The sequence below is a fragment of the Stegostoma tigrinum genome, chromosome 42 (assembly GCF_030684315.1).
Source record: "Stegostoma tigrinum isolate sSteTig4 chromosome 42, sSteTig4.hap1, whole genome shotgun sequence".
Classification (NCBI taxonomy): Eukaryota; Metazoa; Chordata; class Chondrichthyes; order Orectolobiformes; family Stegostomatidae; genus Stegostoma; species Stegostoma tigrinum.
This window is the reverse complement of record NC_081395.1, coordinates 12,641,508-12,668,309: the sequence shown is the minus strand read 5'-3', so window position 1 is coordinate 12,668,309 and position 26,802 is coordinate 12,641,508. Positions and strand designations below refer to the sequence as shown.

General features: G+C 44.4%; 1 protein-coding gene and 1 long non-coding RNA gene across 2 annotated transcripts; both read left to right on the top strand.

Annotated features, from left to right (window-relative positions):
* The first annotated feature begins 1,388 nt into the window (after positions 1 to 1,388).
* On the top strand, positions 1,389 to 3,965 carry LOC125449324 (RNA-binding protein lark-like). The gene has a single exon (XM_048525020.2). The coding sequence runs from the start codon at positions 1,503 to 1,505 to the stop codon at positions 2,301 to 2,303; it is 801 nt and encodes a 266-aa protein (XP_048380977.1). The 5' UTR covers positions 1,389 to 1,502; the 3' UTR covers positions 2,304 to 3,965.
* Positions 3,966 to 10,556: 6,591 nt separating this feature from the next.
* LOC125449325 (uncharacterized) lies at positions 10,557 to 22,427 on the top strand. The gene is made up of 3 exons (XR_007246882.2): positions 10,557 to 17,578; positions 18,570 to 18,635; positions 20,420 to 22,427. It is a non-coding gene; the product is annotated as an uncharacterized LOC125449325 (long non-coding RNA).
* Positions 22,428 to 26,802: the final 4,375 nt, after the last annotated feature.

Below are 26,802 nucleotides of genomic sequence, written 5' to 3'. Positions count from 1 at the left end.
AACAATGCGTCCTCTTCATTAGAAGCTTAGGAAAACTGGCATGTTCGTAAGGATACACACCACCTTTTACAGATGTATCACAGAAAACATATCATCTGGGTACATAACGGATTGGTACCACAATTGCTCTACCCAGGACTGTAGGAAACTACAGAAGGTTGTGTACACAGCCCAGATTATCAATCTTCCATCCATGGACTCCATTTATACTTCTCTCTGCCTCTCCCACCCCAGCAATGCTCTCCTCAAACATCTTCCATCAGGCATAAGATACAGAAGCTTGAACGTGCATGAATAGATTCAAGAATTTTTTTTCCCCCCTAATGTTATTAGACTGATGAACAGACTAACATCTTGCATCTCCTGGGCAATATAACCTGTGTGCCTCACTCCACCTAAGCACCACGTGTTCTGTACATCCCCGCTCAGTATGATTTGCCTGTACAGCTCGCAAACAGCAAATGCAGACTGGGTGACTGCTTTGCAGAACACATACGGTCCGCGCCCACGCACGACCCTCAGGCTTCCCGTAGCCGCTCGTTTTAACACAGCGTCTTGCTCACATGCCCCCACCCTGTGTCTGTCCTCGGCAAGCTACAATGCTTCAGCAAACATGGCACAAACTGGAGGAGCAACATCTCATCTTCAAACTAAGATAGCAAGGTGTAGAGCTGGATGAAAACAGCAGGCCAAGCAGCTTCCCTGCTGTGTTCATCCAGCTCTACACCTTGTTATCTCAGATTCTCCAGCATCTGCAGTCCTACTATCTCATCTTCAAACTAGGCAGTTTACAACTTTCTGGGCTCAATTTTGAGTTCAATGCCTTCAAATGCTGAACCCGTTCTTTCCCTTACTCTTAGCTTTGCTTGTTACATTCTCTTCCGCGCTAAATCGGACTATCTGTCCTACTCAGCCTGGCACACTGTTGTACCATTCTCACACTCCCATCACTTCAACTACCTATATGCTATCTCCTCTAGCACTCCAACTCAAACATTCCCCCCACATCCCAAAAATAATTGCACAAATGCTACATTCCTCCAAAATCCAAACATTAGCTTCCTTCCCCCTCCATGCATACTGCCTGACCCACCATGTTCACCAGCCTTTATTTCCCCCTTCTCAACCAATGGCATAGCCGCGTTTGTAGGAGGGCGTGTTTATGCGCCATTACGTAACGAAAGGGGGCGTGGTCGAGCCACATTCCTTAAAAGGAAGACGGTCGCTGGGCGAGGACTCGTGACGTCACGAAGGAGGCGTGGCCAAGGCCGGACACGCCCACCCGCAGATGACATGGACGATGATTCTTCTGGAGTGCCCTGTCGTGACGAACCGACGCACACGCACGACGACACGCCCCTCAATACAAATAGGGCGGCCATCTTGAGGCAAGAGCTCAGTCCGTTGCCGGCGGTCGAAGAGTTCGGGAGTTGTTGGGCGTGGGCGGAGTTCGTTCCGGGGGGAGGGGTTGGGAAGGGGACGGGCGATCCAAAGAGTCAAAGATGGTGAAGATCTTCGTGGGCAACCTGTCGCGCTACTGCAGCCCGAGCGAGCTGCGCAGCATGTTCGAGAAGTACGGCGAGGTGAGCGAGTGCGAGGTGGTGCGCAACTACGCGTTCGTGCACATGGAGAAGCTGAGCCAGGCGACGCGCGCCATCAAGGCGCTGCACCGGAGCAACGTGCACGGCGCGCACATCACGGTGGGCGTGGCGAACGCGCGCACCCGCAACACCACCAAGGTCTTCGTGGGTAACCTGGCCGAGCCGGTGTCGGGCGCCGCCATCAAGGAGCTCTTCCAGCGCTTTGGCCGGGTCGTCGACCTGGACGTGGCGCGCACCTTCGCCTTCGTCTACATGGAGCAGGAGCGCCAGGCGCTGGCCGCCATCCAGGCGCTGGACGGCACCCCGCTACAGGGCCAGAACATGTTCGTGCAGCTCTCCCGCTCCAACCCGAGCCGCGAGTCGTGGGACCTGGGAGGGGCCGGGGGCCCGCAGCAGCAGTACCGAGACGACGCGGGCCCTTACCCGGCGTCCAGGCCTCCGCCCGCAGGCGGCCACCATCAAAACTACTACTACTACGATGACCAGCCCGGCTACTACGACCCGTACCGGCCCCCCCCTCCACCGCCGCCCCGAGGTGGGGGGCGGCCGCCCTTTGGGGCCCACCCCCCTCATTCGGCCGCTGCCTACCAGGACCACCGTCGTCCCCCTCCCGGCATGATGAGGCCTATACCCCCTCCGCCGCCGCAGTATTTGAGAGCCCCTTACCTGAACGGCTACGGCTCCAGGCTTCGTAGTTACTGAAGAGTTTTGAGGGGTCGGTGGGGTGGGGGGGGGGGTTGGTGGGAGAGGATGTGAGGTGGCAAAGGGAGATCTGTAGGTGGTGTTGGGTAGGATTGTCTTCTTGATACTCCCTCACTCTACCTCTTTCTCCATCTCTTCTCCCCCCCCCCCTCCACTTCCCCCCTCCCCACCCCCAACAACGGTGGCAGGCTTCTCCAAAACTGAGGATGGGGTTAGATAGATAATGGAGATCCACTGACATGAATCAAGCCCTTGTAGGGGGTTGGGGGGAGAATGTGAAGAGATCTGTCGCTGGGAAAAAGCCTTTGGTCAAGATGGTCCCCAGGCACAAAGTGAGGGAGGTGGATTCTAAATCGCCATTGAAAGGTACCAATCATGGGATAGTGTGTTATGAATGTGTGATGACGCAAATCCAAGTCTTGGGGCATGGGAATGAGAGAGGCCTCATGAAGATTCACAACCAACACATTTGGAGGATGTTTTCGCCATCCCTAGTGCTCTACAGAGGCCCTACTACAATGTCACATCCCCCTGTTCATTCTGTTCAGCTTTCCCCTTCTCAGTGGCAGGTTTTACTGATTCATTCATGTTTTATGTTGGTTACCCTTTTGTGCCTCTACCATTTCCCCTACCTGTTCTGCAAACCTGTTTCTCTGTTGCCAGGTTCCTTCCCTGTTTGAGGAGGGCCAATTGAGTTCCTACTTGGAAGATAGTCATTCATCAGCAGCGAAGATTATGTATGAGGGGGAGGGGTTGGTGGGATGGTTGTAGAAGGAACCGAGATGCCACCGAGCCGAGACAGGCTGCTGGATTCAATGTGACTTTCTCGAGGAGCATCAGTCTGTCTGATCCTTGTAGCTTTTGGAGCCAGCTATTCTGCTTATTCTCTGGGGGATGGCTGTGGTCTGAGTTCATTCGTTGACTTACATTATTCGCAGTGAGGGCTGGAATTGGGACTCATTCACGTCTCTGCTATAGTGGGGGATCCTTTAACTACAGTTTGGCTCTAGCTGACTGGAATCACCTGGGGCTTTGGAGGAAGGGGCCAGAAATGGGACTGGCTTTCTTGTCCTGAGGAAGTCGTCTAACTCCATTGTCTGTTGAAGATTCATTGTTCTGATTGTGGGCGGGGTGGGTCTGGTAATGGGAATTTATCCAGCACTTGTAGTGGGTATGTTTGTGGTTTATTAATGTCTTTGTTCACTGGGGAGGGATCAATTCCTGAAATGGGAATCATTCAAGATCTAATGGGGGTGAATTTCACTGCGATTTGTATGTAACTTGCATGTTTTTGTGGTGGGGGGCAGAATTGGTGGGCCTTTGAGCACATGTAATGAGGGTTGGGATCCTTTGCTTATTCACTGGGTTTTTTTCTGGAATGGGCTGTACTGAAACTTGTAACGGGGAACCCCAGTTGCAATTTGCTGTGTAATTCCTGGCTGTTTTCCTGTGATGGGGTAGATGGGTCTTCGTTGACTTGATGCATTGTGTACTTGGGGCTAGGGAATAGAGTCTCTGTAAAATGCTTCTTGGGGGGTGAATTGTGATGCGGTAGTTAACTTGCTTTGGGGTTTTTCCCGATCTTGAGCATTGCTGTCTTTTTTCAAAGAAAACGGGCTCACTGTGCCGTTTTGTCAAAATTATAAAGCTAGTGTAAAGGTTTTTATGCGTCTGGCTTTTTATTCAACCTCTTTCAATGTATTCCGTACTGGCTTTCAAAAATCTCTCCCTTCGGAAATGGGTTCTGCCACAAGAATATTTGGGTCTATCTGATTGGGTTTACAGGGTTAGCAAATTCTGGGTATATTGGGTCATTGTCATCTGGGATTACTGTGACACTCATGGGCATCTTACTTTTAGAGTCACATGCAGAGCCTGGGCTTATTGTGACACTCCTGATCTCCATAGGTGGGGTCAGGGGTGCACTTGTGTCACATGTTGAGTCTGGGATTACTGTGACTCTCAGGGCTGCACTTGTAGAGTTACAAGTAGGGTCTGACACTACCGTAATATGGGGGTTGCACTTTTGAGAGTCATAGGATCTGGGCTGCACCTAATGTCACGGGTCTGGGCTTGCTGAGACATTCATGGGCTTACACTATTAAAGCTTTAGGTTGGATCTGGATTAGCTGTAGAACATGGGGTTATGGTCATAGATGGGGTCTGGGCTCATTGTGACACTTGGACTGCATTTTTGAGGGCTATAGATAGGGGTTTGGGCTTGCTTGGGGGCTGCACTTGCAGATCCACCTGTCGGGTCAGGTTTGTTGTGCTCGGGACTGCACTTGTAGAATTGCAAGTAGGATCTGGGATTACTGTGACATTCATGGGCTGCACTTTTGAGAGCCATAGGTATCATCTGGGCTGCACCAGATGTCACAGGTACAGTCTGCCATTGCTGAGACACTCATGGGGCTGCACTTGCAGAGCTGCAAGTAGGGTCTGGCTTTACTGTGACATTGTGGGGACTGCACTTTTGAGAGCTATGCTCTGGGCTCCACTTAGAATCATGTTCGGGGCTGGGCTTGCTTTGACCCTCATGTGGTCTGCACTAGTAGATCCACAGGTAGGGTTTGGGCATATGCATCTTCTGGGTCAGGATTCTGTTTCTTTTTCAACACCTCTGTGTTTGTTTATGATCCACCAGCAATGTGTAGACTTATAAAGCCCTCATGAGAACAGCATTTCAACTTCCACATGTACAGTCTGGGTTTCTGGTGTCAATAGGGGTTGGGTTCCCAGTGCCATAAGCATGGCTTGCCTTTAGAGTGGTACCAATTCGCTTTGGACATACGGTGCCACTCCTTGGACTGCATTAGTATCACACGTAGGCTCTGGGCTTATGGTGCCATTAGTGGGTAGATGTCTGGGCTTAGTGTCGTTATGTGTTTCTACCTGCTAGTGCATGCTTGCAAGTGTTAACTAGAGATGGTAGAAGCTACTGGAGCAATAACAGGTAAGTGTATTTTCTTAATACCTTTCCTTTTTGGAAAGCAACATTCTTGGTGTTAAATAGTCTATTGGTTTCACTGGCACCTGGCAGACTGGGCAGTTTAAATTTGCAGACGGGTGTAAAGCATCAGATGGGACAGAAAATCCAAGGCATGGCTGGTTTAAGAGATGAGATCTGGTGGTGCTGTTTGGATTTAGACCCTGAGCAATGCTGGATGGCAATGATTGAAATGAATTGGATGGTGGGATGCCTTACAAGATATGATGCTGAGCTGAGGCAGTAAGATCATCCTGCCGCTCCAGAAAGCAAATTGTATGTGTACAATTTTGGTTGCCACACTGCGCAAAGACAGTGCAGTGATGTAAAAGGGGATAAGCAGAGTGGTGGCTCATACTGGATTGTGTGGGGTAATTCTATAAATTGGAGAATTTTTACATTGGACCGTACAAGATTGGGGTGCAGTGGAGGGGGGCTCTTTGGATTCAAACAATACCTTTCACAACTGCAGTTATGGGGTATGTAAATAGGAAGGGTTTTGAGGCATATGGGCCAAATGCTGGCAATTGGGACTGGATTAATTTAGAAAATCTGGTTGGCATGGAAGAGTTGGATGAAAGGGTGTTTCTGTGCTTCATCTGCAGAAGTATTTCTAAAGGATCGTAATGTGCAGATAGTATTATGTTCAGGATTATAAAAGTTTAAGTGACAGCTTGTTTGCTCTTCATGTCATGGCTTCTTCTAGAGATTGAGTTGTACAGCATGGAAAGTGTGGGCGTAAGGGTTTTAAGAAAGTTCACACAACGTCTCATCTTGACATTAGCTGACTGAGCTGATCTGCTTGAGCTGCTTGGGTACATCCTGACAATGAAGGAAGCAGTGAGATTGCTTTAAGCTCCTTTCGTTGCACAACCTTCAAATTTTCTAACGATTCTCAAGTACATCAAATGCCGACATGGGTACAGAATTTAGCGACTGTATAATATGTTGTAATGCAAATCCCAGTCGTGGCTTACTGGAAACTAAAGCAGTCATGGTAGCTGTGGTTTGTTACAGCAGGTCACTCCTCCCAAATAGCATAAGAAAACCTCATAATCTGAGATAGAAAATACCTAGTGGTGTTTGGAAAGTTGTACAATTGCTAATCACTGAGCTGAGAGAGAACAAAAGGTACAAATCAGAATTGAAAGTGGGAGGGGGAAGGGGTGAGAAATTTCTCCTCCATTGTAAAAGGATGATCCTTTAATTTGTTGAGTGCCTCCTAGTCTGGATTTGCCAAGAATTGCAGTTATCCTTCTTATGCTGAGTCTAGACCATCCAGGGCCCTATTCCATTCAAGTCACCTCTCTCTTTCTAAACACCAATGGAAAAAAGCCCACTCATTAGTAAATCTCTGGATTTCTTCCAATACATTTATATCCAACGTTGAATGAGACTGCAGTGTTTCAGATGTGGTTTCACCAATGCCCTGATAAATGAAGTATGTTTTGTAATAAAGGATAACATTTCATTAGCCTCAGTTACTTTCTGTACCTGTGAACGCTTCGTGACGTGCACTAAATACCCAGATTATGCTGCACCTCGATTCTGAAGTCATTCACCATTTAAGTAAAATTCTGCTTTTTCATTCAAAGTGAAAGAATGTCCCACTGGGGAGCAATTCACTTAGTGAATGAAATTTAAGAACTGTTGTGGGTTCCAGTGATTGGGTGGTAGCATTCTAGCCACATGTAGTTCCTTGACCCTAGTCACTATTGTGTGTTATTTTGAGAGATGACTGATCAGTGGCTTAGTTACTCATTGTGTTCTAACTTTTTTCCTCTGAGCAAAATCCATTGGCCACCCCTAGTTAAACTGATTACCTTCCTAGAGCATTTGCAAGTCAACCATATTGCCGTGGGTCTGGAGTCATACGTAGGCCAGACGAAGAAAGGACGGCAGATCTTTTGTTTTTAATGGCATTTGACAATGTGTTAACATGTTTGCTGTTAGGTTATCTTTTAATTTCAGATTTTTTTCATTCATGAGATGAGGCTGTCACTGGTTAGGCCAGTATTTATTTCCAATCCCTCATTGCCCAGAGGGTGGTTTAGACTAATCCTGTGGTCATTTGTTATGGGTTTGGAATCCCATGTAGACCAGACTAGGTAGGAATGACAGCTGCCTTCTCTAAAGGGTGTTAGTGAACTAGATGGATTTTCCTAACAATTGGCAATGGATTAATGGTCATCGTTAGAGTTTCAATTCCATACTTTTTCTAATATCGAATTCAGTCACCCATCCCCACATTTTTTCCTACGTTAGCCTTAAAATTGTTTGGGGGCGGAAAGCATTGTCATCTGTTTTCCATTGTCGTTTGTTGAGATTTCCAAGGTTATCATATCCTTTTTCTCCATAGAAATATACTAAATTTCACTTTGGAAATGTCAGTCACACTGGTCCTGGATGATTTGTCACTCTGCAGCACTATTATTTCCTCCTTTTACAGTAGGTCTTAATTTAGTGGAATCCCCATACTTAAACCAGCATTAGTTTCCTTTGATTATCTGAGATACTGGCACCTTTTTTTCTGTAAATGTTGGCAAAATAATTAACTGAATGAGAGGGGGCCTAATTGAGGTGTATAAGCTGCTGAAGGGTACTGACAAAGTTGATGCAGAGACGATGCTACCTCAATTGGGACGATGTAGGCCGAGGGTTTTAGTTTTAGGATATAGGGTAATTGATTCAAAGTAGGTGAGAAGAAATTACTTCCCTCAAAGTTTCAGAAGTCCATGGCATTCACTCCCTCTGTAGTGGATGCTGGCACATGGAGTAAATTTATAGTAAGACAGATTTTAATAGTATGGGTTGAAGGGCTATGGAGAACATGCTGGGAACTGGTGTTGAGGCAGCAGCCATGATCATATCATATATATATGGAGTAGGTCTGAATTGCCACTCCAGGTTCTTGTGTCTGCAGTTTCTTCCTTTTCATTGATAGCTCAAATTGAAGAGGTAGCTTTTTTTTAATCACCCTGTTTCTCCAAATGATTTGATCTTTGTGTTGAAAGACCACAGGCTTCTTTCTATGAGACGTAATGGGAACTGCAGATGCTGGAGAATCCGAGATAACACAGTGTGGAGCTGGATGAACACTGCAGGCCAAGCAGCATCTTAGGAGCAGGAAGGCTGACATTTCGGGCCTAGACCCTTCATCAGAAACGTCTGCTTTCGTGCTGCAAGATGCTGCTTGACCTTTGTTCATCCAGCTCCACACTTGCGTTATCACACTACTTTCTATGCTCATTTTGTTGTTCTCAGTCAGAGTTCTGTTTGAACAGAAAGTAGCCATTTGGCACTGCAAGTCTGTAAATTAATCCAATTGTCTGCTTTCCAAAGTCCAGCTCATTCAAGCTTGCTGCTTAAGCAAAGTTTTTCCCTGCATCTGTTCACCAGTTGTTGCACCATCCAATTCATAGAGATAATTTTGCATTTGTCTACCTTATGTCAACCTATCATCGTCCTGAAATGTCATTCAATCTGTTTTGCTTCAAGGAGAACAGCTCTGACATTGTCAATAAAATCCCTACTTCCTAGAACTGTTCTGGTCAATCTTTGCATTGTTCCTGAAGTGTGGTTACCAGACATGGAAGCTATAATGAAAGATTTAGCATGATATCCCTTCCTAATACTTAATGTTTCAATTTATGAAGCCCCAGATCGCCATGTTTTGCTGCTATTCCTTAAATGTCTCTCTACTGCTCTCAAGGTTACATGTATGTGAGCCCTCGGGTCACTTATCCTCAAGTGCACACTCCAACTGTGCTGTTAAATCTATACCATCTACCCAAATTTGACTTTATAGTTCTCTGAACACATTCTGTCACTTGTCTCCTACGGTCAGTCAATCTTCATTCGGGGATGTAAGTTTTGCTGGCAGGGCTAATATTTATTTCCAGTCGCAAGTTTCCCTTAAAATTGGTAGAATCTGGTTGATAAATCTCTAATCCTGCATTTGGCTTAGTTCTTCATTGTGTTCTAACTTTAACCAATGAATGTTGCTCAGAGGCACCCCTAGTTAAACTGATTACCTTCCTAGAGCATTTGCAAGTCAACTATATTGCCACAGTTCTGGAGTAACACGCAGGCCAGATGAAAAACGGACTACAGATCTTGTATTTTTATTGGCATTTGACAATGTGTTAACATGGGTGCCATTAGTTTATCTTTTAATTTCAGCTTTTTTTTCATTCTTGGGAGAAGGATGTCACTGGTTCGCACAGTATTTATTACCCATCCTTCGTGGCCCAGACCCAGAGTACGGTTAAGACTAATCCTGTGGCAATTTGGTATGGGTCTGGAGTCCCATGTAGACCAGACTGGTAGGAATGAAAGCTGCCTTCTCTAAACGGTGTTAATGAACTAGATAGATATTTCCTAACAATTGGCATTGGTTTCATGTCATTGTTAGACTTTTAATTCCAGATTTATCTCTGTTGTTAGATTCAATTTCCACCATTTGGTGAGATTTAAACCCTGGCCGTCAGAAAAGTAAGTGGGTCTTTGGATTAACAGTCCAGTAATACACCATGAGGGTGTTGCGCGCCCCCCCCCTAAATTTTGTTGAATTGGAATTAATGTTTTAGGTCTGGTGATCCTCAGGACGAAGAGTTACTGGACCTAAAACGTTAACTGAGCTTCACAGATGCTGCCAGACCTGCTGACCTTTTCCTGCAATTTGTCTGCTGGTAACGTCTGACCTGTATCTTGGCAAGACATTCTATAATCTCCTTTTCTATTTCCTTGAGCAACTTTGGATCCAAACCATCTGCACTAGGCATCTGACCCACCCTAAGCCTTTTCAAGCATCACAATTATCACTCCCATCCATGAACTGTACCGTCTCCCCTTGGAAATTTTATGTTGGTTTTGTGTTTTTAAATTTATTCAGGGATTTAGTGGCTGGGCAAATTTGTTGCCTATTCCTAATCACCCCTTCAGGCAGTGATGTTGGACTGCTCTCTTGTATCACTGCTATCCATTTGGATAAGTGTATCCACAGTGTTGTTAAAGGAATTCTGGGGATACTGACCCACTTCTTAGCAAGCACCAGTTGGAGGCAGGAATGCTCGGTAGGTTTTACAGCATTTGTGGAGAAAGAAACTTCCAATGTTTCAGGTTGTGATTGTTCATAAAACGTCACTACCCAGGCAGTTACCTCTGTTTCTCCCTTGGAGCATAGCATCAGGAGTAGGCATTCAGCAAGACCTGCTGTGTTCATCCAGCTCTAAAACTTGTTATCTCTAATTCCATACACTTGCCATCTCTAAATCCATACACTTGCCTTTGGCTCAAGTCCCTCAATATCTTTGCATAATGAAAAGTTCATGACTGATCCATCATCCACTGCTGTTTGTGACAGGTTTCCAAACGTGGACCACCCTGATCTTTTTGGTATTTCTAATGCTTTGTTTTTTATTCACTCAAGTTCAACTTTGCCCTGTGCCTTTAAGCAAATACCACCTTTGACCCTAATAGACCCATTTGTTGCCCACACATCAAAATTGGTGCCTTTGTTTCATCTTAGCTATTCTGTTGTCCATAGCTTTCTTTTTGACCAGTATAGGTATTGCCACTTAGGGGCATAGACTGACTTATGTATTATCTTTTCTGGACATCTTGCAATGGATGTAATTTTACCTGTTGAGCCTGGGTTTGCCAAGTGGCTCGTTAATCCCAAGTACTTTTACCGAGAAGCTTGCCAAATGGAATATGTTTTGATTATACTATAATTGGCTTGGCAGGCTATAAGTCTCCTTACTCCCTATATGCTGTTTGTTTCGAGTGAAGCTGTCTAATTAACCTTTGGTGTCTCCAACTTTCAACTTTTAAAGATTATTTAACTTCCAGATTTACTCAAAGTTCTATTATTGCTGTGGATGAAGCTTCTCCTTGGTATCAACTTCTCTGATTTTTTTCTTTTTAAAGAACTTTCATGTAGCACTCCTGATGCTTTGCCATCTTCCTAATGCTTAAACATTTGGTTTGTAATTATCTTTGACATCTTGTATCACACAGCGAACTTTGCAACTTCTTGACTCTGTTGCTTTTGCAGTCTAGTCACTTGCCATTGTGGGCTTGTTGCCTACCTCCTGACCACTTCATTTTGCAATTTGGTTACAAGGTTGTCAATTGGCACAAGACAGTACTTTCTGTACTTGAGTTAAAACAATAAGACATGAGTTAGTTGAATTGTACATTGAATATATTCGTATAGCACTGTGTGACCGTTGAGCACATACTCTACCCTAATTATACTATACTGACTAAACCTTTTCTTTCTGAATAGCCTCAGCCTTGGGTACGTGCAGCTTAATATGCATGGTATTTATTATGTCAAAGCATAGACCTTAATCATGAGATTAAATTTAATCATACCTCTATATAGACTCATCCACATCCTTAAAAGCTTACCATGTAAAGACAACTTTTTCTCACTTCTTGTGATTTTTTTTTGAGTTGAGTTTAAGTGCCTTTGGATGTTTTTCTACATTAATGCTTCAGTATAAATATGAATTTTTCTGATTCACATTTATGAAGATGCTTCCTGTTTAATATTTCTTGGAAGCCTTCCACCTTGAAGGATTGTCAAAAAATGTACTTATTTCAGGTTTTGTGGAAATACCTGGAGTGCTTTATTTGAAAGGGATTTTTGAAAAGCCCCCGTGGATAGTTGACTTTTTTCAAACAAGCTTCCTAGAAATCACATGACGAGTGATAAATACTTGTTCTGTAATTTGTACTGTGGCACTTCCTGCAGAGAGTGGATTGGAGAGGTTTTATCTGGACTTTATTTAGGGGAATAAGATGCATGTGGAAGTGCTATCCAGCTGATCTCTCCTAATTTTGAAAGAACTCTTTAGTTGAATTCAGGATTAAACCTACTTGCTATTTTGAAAGTGATTGCAGGAGCTTCTTAGTATTGCATTTCCTGAGCAATCTGTGACTGCCAAGACTCCAGAGACAACAGCGCACGATTAGTGACTTGACCATTTGTGCTAGAACGTAAGAGCAGCTCTTGGAGTGGAGTATATTGTGCTAAAACCTTGAAAGCATGTTTTCATAGAGATTTTTTCTCTCAAGTTTTCATGCTTTGCAATATTTTGAGAGTAATTTAGTGGATTTAAATCTGTATTTCTATATTGCTGTCTATATATTTTTACCACTTAGGGCATCTCAATGAATGTTTGTTTTGATAATCAACCAGTACTTGTATTTAAGAAACTTGGTTAGAATCTTTTTTTATTCAAAACATGTGGATGTGGTATTTAATTGGCCATCTTGGTAACAGCAAACTATTATTTTCCTATTTTCTAATGTTGTACTTGGACCAGTAGCATCAGAGCACTAGGGCATTTCATCAGTCTTGGTTCTAACAATGTTTAGTCCCTTCCCAGCTGGCTTGAACAATAGGTGCATGTGCGTCCATTACCCTCCAATTTAAAATGAATCTTTTTTTCTGATCATTATTTGTTATAGTGACAGCTCTCTGGTCAAGGCATTTGGATGATATTTGCAATGTTTTTAAAATATACCCCTTAGAAATGGGTTATTTTTAACTTGAGCTATATTTAGTCTAAACTAAACAAATTAAATTCCCTTTGAAATTTGGAAACTTCCCTTGTGGGGTAACTTTGTCCTGATTTATTGTGACCAATGAATGTGGTAGGAATTTAGTGAAGCTCTGAGCTCTGTGACAGACCGTATCATATTTGGCTGCTCAGTTTGCACTTGGAATTTTCTCCCTTGTGCAAACCTTTCAGCTGTCCCTGACAGAAATATGTGAGGGACAAGATTGTGCTGCCAGATATAAACAGTGAATGAAATGACTGGATGTAAGTCATAACAGCCAGTAGGAGCAAGCCATTAAGCTTATTCTGACCTTTCCTGCTCTCTGTAGAGCAATCAAGTCAGTCCCAATCCTTGTGGCCCTGCAAATTAATTTCCCTCAAATGCCAAGCCAATTTCTAGCACCATCGTGGGTAGTGATTTCCCAAGTCAGTCGTTGTGTAAGTTCTGAGTTTTCTCTGATCAACACCATACCATGCAGCCAGAACCTTAAACCTGTATCCTTGTCCTTGTATGATCACCTAATATTGGCTCTTCTTTGTTAAGCAAATCTGCTGTAATCTTGAACTCCCCCATTAAATCTTCCTCCGGCCTCCTTTGTTCTGAGGATAGCAGATGGAATTTCCTCATTTCCATACTCGTATCCATCTTATATGTGAGTCTCTTTAAATTGTCAAGAGGAACTAACCCCCAACCCATCTAGTCCCCTCATCATAAATGTTTCAATTACATTAGCTATATTTTTTCATAAGGTGAGATTGAATTAATGACTCCAGAAAATATTTATGGCCAATTTTGAGAAATTCCAGATGAATGACGATAGTACGTCAGTGTGCACGCTTAATTAGTGTGTGCGCTGTCTCCTCACCCACGAACCAAAACCTTCCCCAAGTGACATCTCTTCAGTATCTGTTTCCAGCAAGGAGTGAGTCTGTTGGATGGTGCTAGAGAAGGAAGTCCTTTCACTTTAGATAGGAGCAGATTCGGAAGGACTGGATGAAATATAAAAACATTTTCAAAATCTTATGCACAAGCACACCAAACATGGTAAATGAATTTACTGAGCATAGTGGGGGGTTGGTAGGAATGTGATGGCCACAATGGAAATATGCCTTAAAACAAAGGATTGGAGCTTGATATTGGAAGGTGTTAAGGCCTCCCAATGCAAGGGACCTTAAGCACAGGAAGCAAGGGCACCATAGAGCTCTTGTGTCCCTTGCTGTCAAACTCCCTCCTCTACTTGCTGAGTTCTCACCCAGGGATCAGCGAGTGTTTTGTGGCGTAGTAGTAGTAGTGTCCCTGCCTAATGTCTACTTTCTAACTTTGATAGGGAAATCCTATTGGCATACAGAGTAAAGTTTCAGAATTTGCTGATTCGACCAAATGTTGACAGAGGTGAGGGAACAGGAGGATGCCAATGGACTGCAACAGTGTGTCCTTTGCTTTCTCTTCAACAGTTGGTGGTCTTAAATCAAAAGTGGAAATATCCACAACTGCAGTGAATTTAAAAACAGCTGAACAAAAAGCAGAATTAGATATCTGTGCACTTTCAGCCCAGATGTCTGGGCTAGGTATCCAAACACAGATGTTACACACTTTTCTTCTCTGAATGTGGGCAGTGTGTATAAAACTATCTAACCTCTGTGAAAGAGAGGCTTAAAATGCTTTACATCCATGAAATGGTTCTAAAGACGAATCGCTGTTGTAAAGGTGAGAGCAGCCTACCTGCTCACAGCAAACAATGCATTAATGACCAGATTGCCTGTTTTGTTTTTAGTGATGTTGGTTGATTGCTCATATTGTCTATCAGCACCGTGGATAGCTCCCATTTGAATAACGCAGCAGATCAAAGTGCACATCTTTGATTGCCTGTGGATTAGTTCGCAATATTCCAGCATTCCACAATGGATCATCCTCCATTAATAACGATCACCTCAGGCCTATCCTCCACCCCCGGCTCCAGATCCTTTGTATCCGTCCAAGAGGGCAAGACAGGGCATTGATTGACATTGCATCTAAAAGCCACTCCAACAGTGCAGCCCTGTTTCATTGCTAGCTTGTGTGCTGCAGTCCTGGAGTGGGATTTGAACCTGCAATTTTCTGACTTGGCAAGCGTAGTCCCTTCAGAGCCAGGATTGACACATTTCTTTCATTTAGACAACTTGTGTAATTTGTCTCGGTTACGCAGCTTGGCGACTTTTGTTTTTGTTTCTCTTGCTAAACTGATGAAAACAAAACTTTTAAGTCCAAAGGAGAATGTGTGACTGGGTTAAGAATGAAAGATACAGGTGATGTAGTATGAGACTTCTAGGTGGTGTTGAAGTGCATTGTTGGTAAACAGGGCAATAATGACTGGAGTCCCACATGGGTTGGTCTTCGGACCCTTCACTTCTACCTGCAGAAGTGACTGGTTGTTGCAGTCATGGCCATTTTTGCCTTGCAGTGGGAATCCAGAATGATTTGAAGTTTTAGAGATAATAGGAACTGCAGATGCTGGAGAATCCAAGATAACAAGTTGTAGAGCTGGATGAACACAGCAGGCCAAACAGGATCTTAGAAGCCAGAAAGCTGACTGTTTGGGTCTAGACCCTGAAGTTTTAATGTGTTGATTGGCAGAGAAGTGATGAAATTGCATGCAGAGTTGCATCCTGGACAAATGTATTGAGCTGTTGACCTAACTCTCCCATCGGGAAGAAACAGCCTGGGGCTTTTGAGAGGAGTCTAGAAACTGGCTGGCAGGCTTGTCACTTCTAGTGCTGAGATAGTGGAAGCAGTGTGTTGGAATTGGAAAGTGTCAGTGGAATAGCCAGCCTTGGAGGCAATGCAAAGACTTTTATTGCATCATGAGCAATTTTGTATATGATTGCACTTATCCTGAGAGAGAATGGCCCCGTGTTAAATAGTGAAGGAGCTTAATGAAGGTCTACCAGCAAATGTGATTTAAAGTATTAAATGTTATTGCAAAAGTTGAACCAGACTCTTAAGGCCAGCCTTGGTGTGTATTTGTGACCATAATTGCTAAACCTCTGCTGTTTTGGAATTACTTGTTAGATGGGGTACTGGAACTGGGGAAATGCAGGCTGTAGTTGAATGCTAGGCTGGGTAATGTGAAGTATTAGCATCCAACAGGTTATATGTTTTTTGCATCCCAGCTTTTCCATGTATGATAGAACTGTATCCTGAATTGGAAAAGCTCCCCTTTTTCTGCCTAAGGAGGGACAAACTCCAGACAAAGCTCATCTCTACCCTTTTGAGATAGATGCTTCCTGCCTCTCCACAAATCAGGAGTCAAGAGAAATGTGACGGGGATGCCAAAAACTGAGATACACCAGTTGCTTACCTGATGTTAGTGGACTGATCAGTGAGTGTGGAAAATTCCTAGACTTCAGCAATTTTTTTTTAAAAAGTGATGTTCTTTGGAACATGCTTAGAAACATGAACAAGACAATGAGAAAGGGAAGGGAACTTTTAAAGCCTCATCAAACTGCAACAACTCTCTTCTGCAGAAACAAAAGTTGACACTACCCAGCTAAGGAATGAAAGATTTGGACAGGTGACCCATGGTGTAGTTCAATTGCCCAGCAGTGAAGGTGAGGAGCTTTTGAGGAAGCAGTTTGAGCTTGGGGCCTGAATGGCTTAAGCATGGCCATCAGTGATGGGATGGGGAATGCAGGGTGTTTTGAGGGCTGTGGGGAGCTGGAGGGGATCACAAGATGGTAAGGAGCAAGGCTGTCAAGGGGCTTGAGCATGGGAGTGTAGGCATAGAGATCTACCACACAGAAAAAGACTTTTTGACCCATAATGCCAATGATGGCTAAATACAACCACCTAACTATTATAATCCCTACCCATAGTTTTTATTATCTCAATGTTCTTTTAGCTTTTCTTCTACTTTCCACACTTTCAAGCTGAACTTCATCTAAAACTCTGCTTCTTATATCCTCAAAACGGTCAGGAGGCACAGGCAATATGAGAGCCGAGATACAGGCAGCCATGTTTTTTTTTGATGAGGTTAAGTTTACAGAAAGTGGAAGCTGTACCGGGAGGTTGACCAGAAGAGGGTTTGAACAGTTGAGTTTGGAAAATAACAAACACATGGATGAGGTTTACAATGTCAGGTGGGCCATTTCTGCTTCTGCATCTCATGAGTGAGATTGAGTTTCAGACCTGGTAAATGAGGTACCCAAACTTGCATCTTGTTTTTTTGCTTTACTTCCAGTCCATACTGCTGCTTCTGGGACGAGGGGTACCAGCAGAATCTCCACGAACCTTGGGGCACCTCAAGTTCACGGTAGAAGTTGGCAGATCATGGGTAGTTAACTTTTGGTTTTATGGTTGTATCACTAGGAAGATAGAAAAAATGTGTATGTTATGAACTCCTGAATACAGCCTTGTTTCTCCCCACCCCCACCAACCCCATCCCACTAGTGTTGGGAAGCAGGGAATGTTCCTGTTTCATTCTAGGGACTTCACTGCCCTTTTCTGAAGGGAGTGCCTCTTGACACCAAATCCTGATCCTGTTCATGGTTGCTTTTTCAGTGCTGAAACGACTGTGTGTTTAATTCTTGAATGTTACTCCCTCCAGACCCTACCACTGGAGATTCTGCATGACAACCTGACCAAACATCTTCCAGTTAAACCACGGTACAAAGTAACTCGATCTCGTGGCAGTCCAGTGAGACAGCAGAGGTGAAAATCTGCTCAACGCATTGTGGTAAGATGTTCTGAAACTTGCTGGCAATTTATTTCAGCTTTGGACGGTACATGAGTTAGATGCTGCTTTATCACAAGATTTCTGCTTTTAATTTATGTGGTAGCTTTAGACAGTTGTAGGTCACGTTTTCCTTTTTCCTTCATGGATACCCTTTAAAGGGGGACCTGATGAACCTTTTGAGAAAAGAGAGGTTCTGTTTGCCTTTTCAGGTGGGTGGTCACAATCCTGGTATATTTGGAGGAGCCCCAATCAACATTTTGTCTGCAACCAGTGCTAGCAAAGAACAGTTTTAACTTTTCGTTCACTTTTTTGCACTTGCTGTGCACAGAATACCTGCTGCCTGAGGGATGCTTTGAATTTGTCATTGGATTTTGGACGCTGTATGAATGCAATTTTTTAAATCAACGCTGGATTGTAGATGTGTGAGACAGCAGCTCCAGATGTGGGCGTTAAGAATAAGGTAGCTACAAAGCACCTATCCAGGGCATTTAAGATGGGAAACAAGTGCTGGGCCAGCCTACGACACCCACATTTGACGAACAAAACTGAAATGACTGGTTAATGTTTCATTGATGCTGAGCTGATTGAGAGTTAAAGATCAGCCAGAATCTGAGAGGGATCTCTCTGTAAGCCCACCTGATCTCTGTCTTCTCTCCACCTCTTCTGCAGGTTACACCCAGGGATCACTTGCAGCTGTCTGTGAGTGCAGATGGAGCCTCTGTTTGTGTAGCTTACTGTCAAGGCAGCACGCAAACATCAGCACTTTCATTAGCTCCCTCACATTGTTGGCCTGGATAATGGGCTCACTGCCTTTAGTCTGGCCTGGAGCACAAAATAGATGTCTTTGGTGTGTCAGAGAATTGAAGGAAATGGGGAGCTGGTGGGAAAATGAGAGCTGAGGCTAAAGATCAGCCGTGGTTGTATTGAATGGTAAAGCAGACATGACAGGCTACATAATCTAGTCTTCCTGCTTCTTGTGCTCTTGCATTAGGTTCTGATGCTGTTTTGAACTAAAAGAGGTGCAGCCACTGAGGCTACTGTGTAGCTTTCCTTACAGGTGAGTACACTTCGCTGTCACTTAATCAGCCCACTGCAGTGTTCAGCCATCGTGCATGCTTGTATACCCCCGTTTTTCTTGGCCTGTGGCAAAACATCCTTTACAAAGAACTATTCAGTTACCCATTAATCTGCATTTCCTGGATAGATGATCTGTGCTCTCACTGGAGGAGCAACATAGTGTTAAAATATTTACAGTTGAGTCTGAATAATTAGGCAGTGGGAGTGATTAATTAACTTACATTTTTATACACTTGCTGTGCTGCACATCACAACTTGCACTTCAACTGATCTCATCCTTTTTACACGTCTGAATGGGTCCAACTGTTTGGAGTCGCTCAGAATTCACTGGTATGCAGGTATCAATAGTCGACTGGGACCTTGCAGTGCAAGCTGAGTTGTATTGAAATGTATATTTGAGTCTGCTGTGGAGATGCAGCTCAGTGTTGTGTGGGTCCCATGTCCCTTGCGTTCCAGAGCAGAGTACAGAGTCTCATTGAATAAATTGGGAGGAATCTGAGGTAGGGCTTGAGCTAGCAGTAGAGCCTGTTGTGAGAACAGAAGTTTGGGCATTTCATCTTTCTCTTGAGGGATTGCACATTTGTTACCAATCCCAATTGTCCTTGAACTGAGTGGCCTGCCTAGATTATTTCAGCATACAGTTAACCTGTTGCTTTGGGTTTGAAATAGCATGTAGGACAGACTGGGTGTGGGTGACAGATTTCCTTTCCTAAAAAACACTTGTGAAGCAGATGGCTTATCACAACAATGGATAATGGTTGGCTGAGTGGCTTTATTAGTAAGTGAATTTGAATTCTGCCAGCTGCAGTAACGGGATTTTGAAGCCATATCTCTGTTGGTCTGGCCATTTGGATCACTAGACCGATAACATTACCACTACATTTCTCTCTACCCCACGACCTTACTTCCCATGGGACTCTCCTTCAATCTGTACATGTTACTGTGTCATAGAAAATAAATGTGCACTGTTTTGCCCCATAAGTACATCAACCTAACTTGACTGCAGCAAATTGTAAAATTGATTGCAATGGATTTATTTAAGCTTTATTAAATAAGAGGTGGTCTCATAATGTCCTTGGAGCTGCTATACATGAAAACAAATACTACCCTGTCAGCTGCATCCCAAAAAAGAGCAGAGGGGTAAATAACACGTTGCTGACTTCTGCATGCTAAAATTTCAGGCCATGGCGAACAGTTGACTTTGCAACTTTGTTCAAAGGCTTGACTTTGCACTTGCTCATTGCTGAGGAAGGGTGGCTTACAATGGACAATCCTACGAAGCAGCGGGGAGCAGAGCACTCCCCAGCAGAATGGATTGCTGGGACACCATGCTGGTCATGTTCTTGGGGTGGTGGTTTTGGGCAGATATTCTAGTTCAGTTGGCTGGCACTTCAGTAAGGCATTGAATGCAGCAGCCGAGCCTGTTATTGCCTTAAAACACTGCTCCTAAAAGTAACTTATAGGAATCTACTCTGATGCCAAATGGAGTGCTGAACAGTGATGGAATAAGACTTTGGTAACCCTGAGAATGAGCTGTTCTGAGGCAGATGAGTGGGATTATTTGACACAGTTAGTGGTAGGGGGCATACATATTAAAACTGGCTTTTTTGAAGGACATTTGTGAACTCTGTTGCAAACAGAATGCCATCAGGAAGGGAATTTCACAGTTTAGTTTTGTATCCTGCTTCTGAAAGTATTATTACTTCATTTACTCTGCTGTTGAGCTTTCTTGTTTCATCTCTTCTCCACTCTCCCCCACCCCAGGAGCCTGTTACCTGGTAGAGTTACAACTGCTGGATACAGACTTAAATGCAGTGGCTGGTTGACCTCTGGTAAGCACCTCTTCCGATAACTGTAGATTAACTGAGTGATAATCCCTTTGAACTATTTATACATACAATAAAGACCTTAACACTGTTGTTCAATATGCATAAACTTGATGCCCTGAATTTGGCGGTCTGTCCATGTGGAGGAAATTCAACAGGCATTATCTCATCTTTAAAGTCCAATCGCTATGCAAAATCCAGAAGCAATATTAAACTTGAAGCTAATGACACTGAGCTGTTCATTCTCATCAGTCACATTTCACTTGATTTAACTTGCATTAGGAAACAGTAATTTTTTTGGCAAAAAATTCAGTTGTTATTTTGTCCACTATTATTGGACTGAATTTTAAGATTTTCATCCCACGACTCCACTTATTTTAAAAAGAAAAGTCCTCATCCCTGTGTTAAATGGGAGACCACAAATTGTTAGACTATGTCCCCCTGGTTCTAGATTTCCCCCATGATGGGAAACCACCTCCCAGCAACCAACCAATCAACCATAAGAAATAGGGACAGGAGTAGGCCATTCGGCCCCTTGTGCCTGCTCCACCGTTCAAAAGGATCATGGCTGATCTGACAATGCTCACGTCCACTCTACTGCCCTTTCACCGTGACCCTTGATTTCCCTGACTGATCAAGAATCTATCTCTCTCGGCCTTAAATATACTCATGGACTCTGCCCCCAAAGCTGTCTGGAATTCCAAAAGTTCACAGCCCTCTGAGAGAAGAAATGCCTCCTCATGTCAGTCTTAAATTAGTGTCCCTTTATTGAGACACTACCCTCTGGCCCTAGACTGTCCCTGGAGGGGAAGCATTCTTTCAGCCTTTTCCCTGTCAAGCCTAGAATCCTACATGTTTTGATGAGATTACTTCTAAACTCTAGTGGATAGAGTTCCAACCTGTTTAGAATCTCTCCATACCAGGGATCATCCTAGTGAACCTTCTCTGAACCCAATGAAACAATGTTTCCTTTTAAATATCTCCCCTCATTCTTCAAATCTCAGGTGAGTAATGGTCCTAACTGCTTTCATAGAAATCCCTTCATTCCAAATATCAGGATGTGAACTTCCTCTGAAATTCTGTTATATCTCCTTGCGTAAGGAGAGCAAAACCCTATGCAGTACTTGGTCTGTGTCTGGGTTAGTATTGAAAATGAGCAAGGGGAATGTTTTGGTTATGTTTTGACACTTCTCCCAAAGCAATGTGTCTGTGAAATTAGAAATCATCGTGTGCGCTTGGATCTGCTTATTGCTTGCAACTTTGGGTGAGTGTTAGCTCAAGTACGTCTATGACTGAAATCAGTTTCTTGCTGGAGAATTCATGGGGTTTCTGTCATGTTCTCCCTACCTGGAAAGGCTAGTGAGCACTACAAAGGCTAAAATGGTGTGACCTTCGACCCAGGCAGCAAGCTGAATTCCACTTGGAGTGGGAGGATTGCTGTTTTTACTGCCCCTTCACTCCAAGTAGTTGCAGTGCATTGTTCTGCTGGCTTTCTCCAGTCTCCCCCTGTGCACTACAGGTGAGGCATCAATCACAATAAAGGAAAATGGTGGACTTAACAGCAATACCTGAGACAGAGGAACCTGTGTTGGTTACTGGGCAATTCTTTCTCCATCTCCTGACCACCCTTCCAAAACAGCACTTTCCCATACATGCTCCATACAATTGCAAAACAAGACATCCCAGGACAAGGTGCATTTTGCTGCAGATCACCTAAGCAAGAGAGACCAAGGGAGCCTAACTCTTGTAGATTCTCACCACTTACAGGTCTTAGTCTAGAAATCTCATAGTTGTGGTCAGTTCTTATCATTGTGTAGTTTACTTCATCACAGTCCTTGTATCCTGAATCCTATGTCCTATATGATGACTAGGAATTGGAATGTAACCACTGTCTCAATATGAATTTCTGTACAGATAGAATTGTCAATAAAGACTTCATGCACAAATGTCATGTGTTCAGCATTGTGTGTGTGTGTGTGATCGGTGCTGTGTCTGTACTATGTTTTGAAAACTGTCCTGCTGCATCATCTTCTAATGTTAATAAAGTCGACAAAAATGTATTTACAGTGGCAGTGGAGTCTAGTACCCACTCCCTTTGTCACTTGGGTTCTTGCATTGAAAATTATTTTGGAGTTATTATTTAATCAGGAAAAATTTCATATTTCTGAACTGATCAATGGTTGTTTGCAGCTAGAGATGATGGCCACTATAAAGGGTGCATTTAATTAGCCCTAACGTGTGATTGTTTGCACTTTGATTCCCTCATGAGGTCTCCTTCAGACACTGTGGCTAGAGTCTGTAACCAGTCTGACTTTGAGACAGTTTGGAAAGGGCACAGCTGTGCTTTGGCAGCAGAGTGAGTCTGGGTGACACTCCAGTGCTAATGTTACTGTCCATCATCAGACAGTAATAGCGTCTGAGACCAACTTTGATTACCCAGTGGGAGATAAGAGAATGTTGCTCACGTTCTTGTAAATGCTGAGTAATCAGATTCCTGCCACCTCTGTCCTTTATGTGCTGTGACCCTAATCATTGCTGGATTAACCCTCCTGGTTTCAGTGTTTTCTCCCTTTGGAAAATGTATGTGTTCAGTTTCTGAGCTGTGCTAGCCCATTCTAACAGCCAGTTCATAGCAGTTTGTACTGGAATATCTCTCACCCTCACCTGGCCATTTAATGGTGCCACCAGTTAGCTCGAGGAAATAGCCCCATTCAGCAGTTGCCAATATAAAGTATGTGTGAGGGGTTATCTGCATGGCCAAGCGAGCCTTGTTTGGGAGGTCACAACCTGGGTACAGAGCAGGCATTCCTCACCAGTGGGTTTGTGGGAAGGGTGAAGGTCTGTATTTCGGTTGTTCAGGCGGTCACTGAATCGTGGTAAGGAAGCAAACACCCTGAAAAGTTGAATCGCAGACAAAGGATGCTATGTGAACTGTTGTCTGTACTTGCTATCCAGTTACTGAAGTCATTGTGTTTTTGCTCAAACCCTCAATGCACCTCCCCATGGACCTGCAATTATTTGTTCCCTTCATGTGTTTGCGTTTTTTTTTGTTCTGTCTGAAGGTGCCTCATTGAATTTGCTCCCACTCCACTTCTTCATCTGGGGTCAACCGTTGAAGTATGAACAAGACGGATCAGTTCGTTAGCCTCACACCCTGTCCCCGCAATAACAACCAAAAAAGAATTCCCCTCATCCTCACATGCCACCCCACCAACCTCCGGATCCAGCGTGTCATTCTCCGATACTTCTGCCGTCTGCAATCCAACCCCACGACCAAAGAAATTTTTCCCTCCCCGCCCTTGTCTGCCTTCCAGAGGAGGGGGCAGTTTTCTCCATGACTCCCTTGTCTGCTCCACACTCCCCTCCAGCCCCACCACACCCAGCATATTTCCCTGCATCCCCAGGAAGTGCTACACCTGCCCCCACATCACCCTTCCCACCCCAATCTCAGGCCCCAAGAAGATTCCACATTAAGCAGATGTTCACTTGCACATCTGCTAATGTGGTTGAACTGCAGCTGCTGTACCCATTGTGGCCTCCTCTACATCAGGGAAACCAAGCGCAGGCTTGGGGACCGCTTTGCAGAACTCCTATGCTCTGTTTGCAATAAACAACTGCACCTCCCAGTCAGAACCATTTCAACTCCCCCTTGCATTCCTCAGACAACATGACCATCCTGGGCCTCCTGCAGTGCCACGATGATGCCACCCGAAGGTTGCAGAAAGAGCAACTCACATTCCACTTGGGAACCCTACAGCCCAATGATATCAATATGGATTTCACAAGCTTCAAAATCTCCCCTCCCCCTACCGCATCCCAAAACCAGCCCAGCTCGTCCCTGCCTCCCGAACCTGTCCTTCGTCTCACCTATCACCTCCTCCACCTTAAGCCACACCCATTTCCTACCCACTAACCTCATCTGCCCCCTTGACCTGTCTGTCCTCCCTGGACTGACCTATCTCCTCCCTGCCTCCCCCCCCCCCCCCCCCCCCCCCCCCCCGCCCTTTACTGGCTCCATCACTGCCTCTTTGACCCGTCTGCCGCCGCCTCCTCTCCACCTATCTTCTCTGTCCATCTTCAATCCGCCCCCCACCCTCTCCCTAAATTATTTCAGAACTCTCTTTCCCCCTCCCCCATTTCTGATGAAGGATCTAGGCCTGAAGCGTCAGCTTTCCTGCACTTCTGATGCTGCTTGGCCTGCTGTGTTCATCCAGCTCCACACCTTTATCTCCGGATTCTCCAGCATCTGCAGATTCTATTATCCCTTTAAAAAGGGACAGTTTTTTTAGTGGTTTGGTGTGGAAAGAACTTGAGAGGAAGTGGTGGATACAAGTACAGTTGCAATGTTTAAAAGACGTTTGGATAAGTATGTAATAAAATGTTTGGAGGAATATGGGCAATGTGCAGGCAGGTGGGACCTGTTTAGTTTGAGATTATGGTCAGCCTGGACTAGTTAGACTGAAGGGCAGCACGGTAGCTCAGTGGTTAACAACGCTGCCTCTCAGCACCAGGGACCTGGCTTCAATTCTACCCTTGGACAACTGTCTGTGTGGCGTTTGCACATTCTTTGTGTCTGAGAGTTTTCTCCAGGTGCTCCGGTTTCCTCCCACAATCCAAAGATGTGCAGGCTGGGGTGGATTGGCCATGCTAAATTGCCCATAGTACTCGGGTGTGTAGAATAGGGAGATGGGTCTGGGTGGGATGCTCCAATGGGCGGGGTAGACTTGTTGGGCTGAAGGGTCTGTTTCCACACTCTGGGGATTCAATGATGTTTGTGCTATGACAGAAAGACCATTCTCCTGAAGCATGTGGGTGATTCATCCTGTGTATCGTGAAGAAAGAGCTCCAACCTGCGCAGTCTTTTCTCAGAACTCCGTTACCATCTTTTATTGACAACCCTTTCCCCTGCCTGCCTTGTGCGACATTCACCCTGCTTACCATGCATTCCTTGAATCCAGTAAGTCTTTGAGATTTGCAAGGGTTTTATGTTGTCTCTCACACACCATTTCAACCTTTCCGTTTTGAATCCTTTCCCTGCCAAGGAGTCTGCTCTTTTACTAGTCATTAGGGCTATTGTAAAATGACCAAATAATGAAAGAAAATAAGGGGATGGAGGGTTATAATGCATTCCAGCCACCCCTCTGCATGCTTTAGGGGTACTGAGGCTCTTGCTCTAATGAGCCCTGGGCACAAACATAACCATAGAAAAGGGATAGGCAATTGGGAATTTTGACAATCAACTGCCTAAGGAAGCCTGAAAATTAATTTTGTTTTGAAAATTGTACCAAGTTGTTGCATGTAGAGCCCAATTTATCGGCATAAACTTCCAGTGAAGCAGCAACATTAGGGGAAGGTGGAGGAGTTTAAATCAAACAAGTTGTAGGAATAGATAAATGTACCCCAAACCCTACATCGCAGAACCGATGTCAAGCTTCAGAATAAACACAAATGCCAGTAGTGGGGAGCGTGAATAAGGGAGTCAACATCGAGTCAAGGTAGGAGCAAATAGCTGAAGTGGTGCGAGAGTGGCCTGACACAATGCACCTGCAAGGCCAGTCCCATTTGTGGGAAGGAGATAGGAGTGGGCTGCACAGGCTTGGGTTCTATGAAGCAGAAGGCTATGTGGGATAGATGTCCAGAGGAGGTGAGGTCAATGTCAGTCCTGGAAGTAACAACCTGCTGTGCAGTGATAGGGTTGTGATCTCAGAGTTCTAGGAAGTATCTGAGAGATGGCCTCTGCAAGGTAGACACTATACTAACAGGACGATTGCACCACTCTTATAACAAAGCCAGAGTGAGTGAGACATGAGAACAGAGTGCAGCAAATTCCTAAGAAGACTGGTTAGGTTGGGTGAGGGGGCCTAGAGAGCAATGTTCAGTCGATTGGTTCCAGAGCTGGTTTTATTTTGTAAAGAGAGATTGAGCAGTTTTGGCCTGTACACACTCAAGTTTAGAAGAATGACAGGAGATGTCATGAAGGTATATGAGATGCTAAGGGGGATGGACAAAGTAGTTTACATATTTAATGTAACATGTAGACGAGTACCATGAAAAGTGTAGAGTTGCCAATCAGGTACCATCTTAGAATATAATAGTTATAATTAAAAATTGAGCGACACATGGGTCAGCACTGCTGCCTCTCAACACCAGGGTCTTGGGTTTGATTCTGCCCTTGTGTGTCCGAGTGTGGAGTTTGCACGTTCTCCCCGTGTCTGTGAGGGTTTCTGTCGGGTGCTCTGGTTTCTTCCCACAGTCCAAAGATGCACAGCTTATTGTGGATTGGAAGATAATAAAATGTGAGGCTGGATGAACACAGCAGGC